We start from the raw sequence: 5,933 nt of genomic DNA, 5'->3' as shown, positions 1-5,933 counted from the left end.
TCACTCTTTGCTAGAATTTATTTTAAATATAAAGTTATATTTAAAGCGATCTTTTTTTCCAAGATCTGTTTTAAGTATAAAATTATATCTAAAGCGATTTCCTATTTTGCTCTCGTTTGCTTTACATGTAAAATTATGTTTTTAAAGCGAATCTTATAAGGAAGGATCGCTACAAATATAGTTTTACGTTTAAATTGAATTTAATGGATCTTGGATTTTACGGATTACGATTCAGATATCTCGATAAAACCTGAAAAGAAAGAAAGAAGCACAAGACAAAACGTAGTCGTACACACTCGTCCATATGTGTATCGCTGCGCGAGAAAGGATCAAAGGACGAGGAAAAAATACGTGTACGGCGTTGATTGGACACGGACAGACGATGTACAGTGCATGTTTTATCCTTAGCCGTTTTATAAATGTAAATATCTTCCGCCTCCCCCGCTCACACTATCCTTTTATCCCTTCTCCTTATCCTGGTCTGTTTTCTTGCGGTAAGAGCGACAAGCCCAAGATTAATTGATCGTTCCAATTGCGATGTTCCTTCTTTCTGCGTAACGATTCTTTACTTTCTTGCTCCTTCTCCAAATCTTTCATCTCTCTCCCTTTCCGTAAAAATCTCCTAACTTTGTCCTGTGAGATACTTAGCGGATAAGCTTTCGTTTCGGAGTGAACGAGATGAAAATACATTGAGCGAAGCCAAAATTATCTCCGTTGAATTATCACCACCATCCAGAGCCGGTTCGAGACGTTTTGGAGCCTCCTGCGAAGTGATATTTGCGTCCTATACTGTATATATTGTGATTTACTGTGAGAGAGTAAAAGATAGCGAGAATGAACGTGAGTTCAGCGCGTGAAAATTATTTTAAATCTTTTTTACTTCTATTTTTTCGACAACATTGTGATCGCACGGGGCATCAAAATAGCGGTTTCTGCAGTAGAGGCGATAATTACGGTAGTTTTAATTCTTATCCTACCATTGGTACCTCCGATTACGATGGATGCGATTGTTTAAAGAGTTGCTGATACTTAGAGATATCAATAGAGGGAAAAAGTTTAATAAACCGCTCCTTATCATCTCCTTTTCCCAAATCGTTGTAACACTCGAATCGAAAGCCGCGAAATCGTTGACTTTAGAGTTCACACGATCGCATAGAATTCGTACAATTCTGTGATCTTACTTTTTACGTTTTTCCTTCGTGATGTAAGTGATACTTAACGCTAGAACGCTAACCAGAATCGTCGATACAGATATCTCCGACGCGTGCCAATTTCTTGCTAATTGGGGTATATTTCTTATAATTATTATAAATAAATGTTATATCAATAATTGAAAATCATCGATATCATATTTTGTGTCTTGATTTAGCTATTGGTTTTGTTTTTAAGTTTTTTCAATTTTTTTTTTATATAGTTTTTAAAAAATGCGCGAGATATCGTGTGTCGTCTACCAAGGTGTTAATACTAATTGCCAGTTATGTTACGTTAGCGTCCTAGAGTTTAAGAGAGACGCGACGCAGTCTCGTCCAGCACGCACACACTTAACAGCAAGCGCATGAATTTTCTGTACTACGTCGCCTGCCTGCGCACAGTGAAAAAGAAAGTTTAACGAAACAGAGGAGGAAGGGTAAAGGTAGAAAACGAAGAAGAATGTAAAGCCTAGGTATCTCCGAACTAATAAGAGCCTCCGTTTCTTGATTTTTGTACGCTTCTTTAAAACTGTCTGATACAAGAAAAAACAAAGGATAAATAAATGTGTACCAATCTCTGAATAAAACACCACCTGCTTAAACCTTTTTTTCAACCTAAATAATAATAGACATTTTCGGCGAGAATTGAGCGTAGTTTATAATAATAGTACCAAAAAAAAAATCTTTCTATTTAAAAAATTTACGGAAAAGTTGTTTACAAAAAAATAGATTTTAATTATATGTATATAATGTAAGAGATGCAAAAAAGTATAAACTAAAGAGATGAACACGTTGATTTACATTATTTACGCTTTTAACTTATATAATTTCTGCTGATTAGAAGAGACTTTAAAAAATACGTAGTAACACATAACAAGTATTTACGAATAAAGACTTTATTTAGCGCCGTATCTAATCAAAATCTTAATAACGTCGCTATGATTACTCCTTTGAGCTATCATCAGAGATGTCATCCCGAAAGAAGCTTCGCAATTCACATCTATCAAATTGTGCTCCAAAATGTATTCAACAGCTTCCGAATTGCCAGTCAGCGCAGCAATATGTAGAATAGTTTGACGGACATTGTCTACAAGGCTGACATTAGCCCCCAGATGTACAATGCATTTCGCTGCATTCAGGTTTCCGTGCTTTACTGCCTCATGAAGCGGCGAAGAGCCTGAAGAATCCTGTACGTTCAAGAGATTCGCACATGATGCAACGAGCAAGTTAATCACTCTCTCATGGCCATGAAATGCTATAATTGAAGCAATTGAAGAATTTAAATGATCATGTTGCAAATAGAAATTTATAAAGAGATGAACAAATGCACTGAAATTAATTAATAACAATTCAGTCTTATGTATTCCTGATTTCGAAACGAGTGCTGCTATTTAATTTAGTGAAATGTTTTTTTATATTCTTACGTTAGAGAAAGAAATAAAATTATTGAACAAAAAATATTAAAGCGTATTTTTAAAAAGATAGTATCAAATATTATTTCAATAATGCAAGGAATAAATTTATAGAAAAGAATGAATTGAAATATAATAAGAAAAAAAATCGAAATTAAGTATAATATTTTATTAAATGGTTGCAATTTTATAGATTCTGATTTATCTAAAAAAATAAAATGAAGAAAGCTGATAAAATATAAAAATATTATGTTTTCGGTGGATAAACTCTGCAAGTAGTATCAAACAATTCTATATAGAGTTACCGGCAACTTTAACTACTGCGGGTTCTGCCATCGATTCGATATGGAATTCTCTACTGAGGGTAGTCGCGATTTCTGTAATCTTCTGTTAGTATTCTATTTTCTTAACTTTGATATAATTGAAAGAATTCTTAATCGCGCGCGATCATAATCTCTCTTTCACGATTCTTTAACATTATTTTTCATTATAAAACTATTATAAACATATATATATATGTGTGTAAATAGTTACATTATTTTTATATTATTATTTATAATAAACACAATATAAAAAAAATGAATCCAGAAATCAACATATTACAAATATATATAATTACCAGCGATATGTAACGCGCTGCGACCATTATTGCTTCGATCATTGATGCACTTTGGCGAATGCTTTAACAATAAATCGATAGCATTCTCATCACCAGCTCGACAAGCGATAAGTAACGGAGTCCAACCGTCTTTATTGCGTAAAAGTGCGTTAGCGTTAGCGGTCAAAAGGGCACTGATGCACTGACAGGCTGCTGGACCGTTTTTGGTACATGCCAGCATCAAAGGAGTCCAATCACCGCGCTTTAAAGCGTCCACCGATGCACCTTTATGAATCGAACGATGGTATAGCTTAGTATTAATCATGTCTCCCTTCGTTGTAATTTAATTTAATATAATTTATATTTAATAATTTACATAAATTATAACTTAACATTAATCAAAAAGTACAAATAATAAATAAATAAACAAATAAATTAAAAATACAAACAAATTAATTTTTAAATATATATGATGTAAATAAAGAACTTAATAATTTATATTTAAATATTCTGCAAGAAAATATAAATGAATCGAATATTAAGAGCGAATAAAATATTTTTTTGTATTTAATTAAAATCAAATTATGAGATTCATTTACATATGGTAAATAATTAATTAAAAAATAGAGACAAAATACCTCTCTCCAGTAAGTATTTTAAAACTCCCTCTTGCGCAAATTGTGCAGCTTCATGCAAAGGTCTCTTCATATCTTTATTGGTGACATTAACTGTAAATCCTGGCATGTCGAAACATTCGCACAGATATTTTACAATATGTATATTTCCCGCTCGTGCTGCCACATGCAATGCGGTATCGCCAGATGTTGAGTGGCAAAAGTCGCTCCAATCGCGCACTCCATATCTCTCGACGAGAGTTTCCACTCTGTGGATGTTCCCGCTTTGACACGCACGTAGGAAGTCGCGCGACAAGTTAGGTAGCTCGGTCGTTGCAACATTATTACACATGTTTCGTTAAAAAAGAAAAATATTAATTTTTAACTCAAGAAGCGTTTCAAAATATGCAGGAAATTTCGACTAAAAACCAAGTAGTTGGAGTAAAAATCAACAGACGTTCTTCAAGATTTAACGACAATAACAGATATGTGCTGTCACCAAACGACCAGTCGCACGAACTTACCACACGATCGATGAAAGAGCAGTTCTTTCACGGCAAAATACACCTGAACATCGTGATCTTATTTACTAGCAATCGGTCATATCAATCGTTTCCAAATGAGAGAAATAATTCATCTTAGCAACAAATATATATAGATATTATTTAAAAGAGAAATAAAAGTAAATATATAAAGATAAATAAATAAATTTATTTTAAGCGAGGCACTTCTTGAGGCATAAAAAAATACAAGATACATGCGAACATACACACCATAGACATATAATATATAGACTGCGCATCTCTACATCTGCCGTAGTCAAAACGCGTCAAAAAATAGAAAGAGATAGCTGCTGTATAATCACCGATCTGTCTTTGTCTAAAGACGCGTGGTAGGGTAAAGAAGCTCTTGTTGACTGGGAAACAGAAAGGTAGAGGGGATGAAAAAACAAAGATAGAATGGTGATACAAAGCATGCTATCTCTGTCTAATATTTGACGACCCCCACTCCTTGACACTCGGTCTAGATATACTATTATCTATGATACACATACACATGCGCACACACACGTTTATATACAATAGTATATAAGATTTAATATATGAAGAGAGTAAAGATTGAATATATATATTATATACAATAGTATATAAGACTTGATATATGAAGAGAGTAAAGATTAAACAATTACAGATAAAAAATAACTTTTGAATACAAGATCTATAAGAGAGAGAGAGAGAGAGAGATTATGTTCTATATATATAATATTAAAAAAGTAATATTGAAAGGAGCACAGATTATATTTTTACGTCAGTTGCAAATAATGCTATAAATCTATATAATTAAAAGAGTAAAGAACACATACATTGACATCTACATGTTTTTACTTTTGCATATGATTTCCTAGTTCTATACTAGAGAAGACGTAGCACACAAAACGAGGCTAAAGGAACGGAGACCAAGGACGTGCAGCACATAGTCGGACTCCATTATGAGGTGTAGGCATGTCAAAATTATCATACATATTGGCTGGCTAGATGCCGACACGAAGATATGCTGTCCGGTCCTGAAACGTTCGATTATTTAAACAAATCGGAGCGATACGATCGCAGTCACACCCATTACTTTAATGCGCACCGTGTAGGTATTCTCGTCCAGGTGAAAGATCCCGTGCATCACGGCCAATCCTCGTGCGTTTCGATATGCATTTAAGCGCATTTTAATCCTCTCTTAACCAAGTTATTTTTAAAATTAGTATATAAAAACTATATATAGATTCTTTCGATTGTGTACATTTACCGTTTCTCGCAATTGATTTAAAAATATAGATAATTATTTTAATGCTATATTACTGGAAATACAAAATTAATATTATCAGACTGCGTAATGCTTGAATGGCATTCCCACAATTTATAAATATCTTATACAAAGGAGGGAAAAAGCAATTAAGAGCCAGCGCGGTAATTGAGCGGTAAGTGAGCGCACATTTTATAAATATCTTTTTATCTTGCAAATTATATTACTCTATAATTTTTCACGCCTTCTTTATTAAATTTGCAAAATCTGTGGATTTTTACGATATAAATTAAATCAGTATATATATCCTTTATTAAATCATTTA

The 5,933-nt window shown here is 33.2% G+C and overlaps 1 protein-coding gene across 1 annotated transcript; it reads right to left on the bottom strand.

The window, feature by feature from the left end:
• Positions 1-1,859: 1,859 nt before the first annotated feature.
• Positions 1,860-4,299, bottom strand: LOC115244707 (ankyrin repeat domain-containing protein 16-like). The gene is made up of 3 exons (XM_029822595.1): positions 3,839-4,299; positions 3,222-3,485; positions 1,860-2,445 (listed from the first exon to the last, which is right to left on the bottom strand). The coding sequence occupies exons 1-3, from the start codon at positions 4,164-4,166 to the stop codon at positions 2,087-2,089; spliced, it is 951 nt and encodes a 316-aa protein (XP_029678455.1). The 5' UTR covers positions 4,167-4,299; the 3' UTR covers positions 1,860-2,086.
• Between the last annotated feature and the right edge of the window lie 1,634 nt (positions 4,300-5,933).

The sequence above is a fragment of the Formica exsecta genome, unplaced genomic scaffold, assembly GCF_003651465.1.
Source record: "Formica exsecta isolate Colony F162 unplaced genomic scaffold, ASM365146v1 scaffold83, whole genome shotgun sequence".
NCBI lineage: Eukaryota > Metazoa > Arthropoda > Insecta > Hymenoptera > Formicidae > Formica > Formica exsecta.
This window is presented reverse-complemented; position numbering and strand designations above follow the sequence as displayed.

What these genes read in the sequence shown, in the direction of transcription:
- LOC115244707 (XM_029822595.1), bottom strand. Translation starts at nt 4,166, where the DNA reads ATGTGTAATAATGTTGCAACGACCGAGCTACCTAACTTGTCGCGCGAC. An exon ending in AAAATACTTACTGGAGAGAG is followed by an intron (nt 3,486 to 3,838) that starts GTATTTTGTCTC and finishes CGATTCATAAAG; the next exon opens with GTGCATCGGTGGACGCTTTA. An exon ending in CAGCGCGTTACATATCGCTG is followed by an intron (nt 2,446 to 3,221) that starts GTAATTATATAT and finishes CTTCAATTATAG; the next exon opens with CATTTCATGGCCATGAGAGA.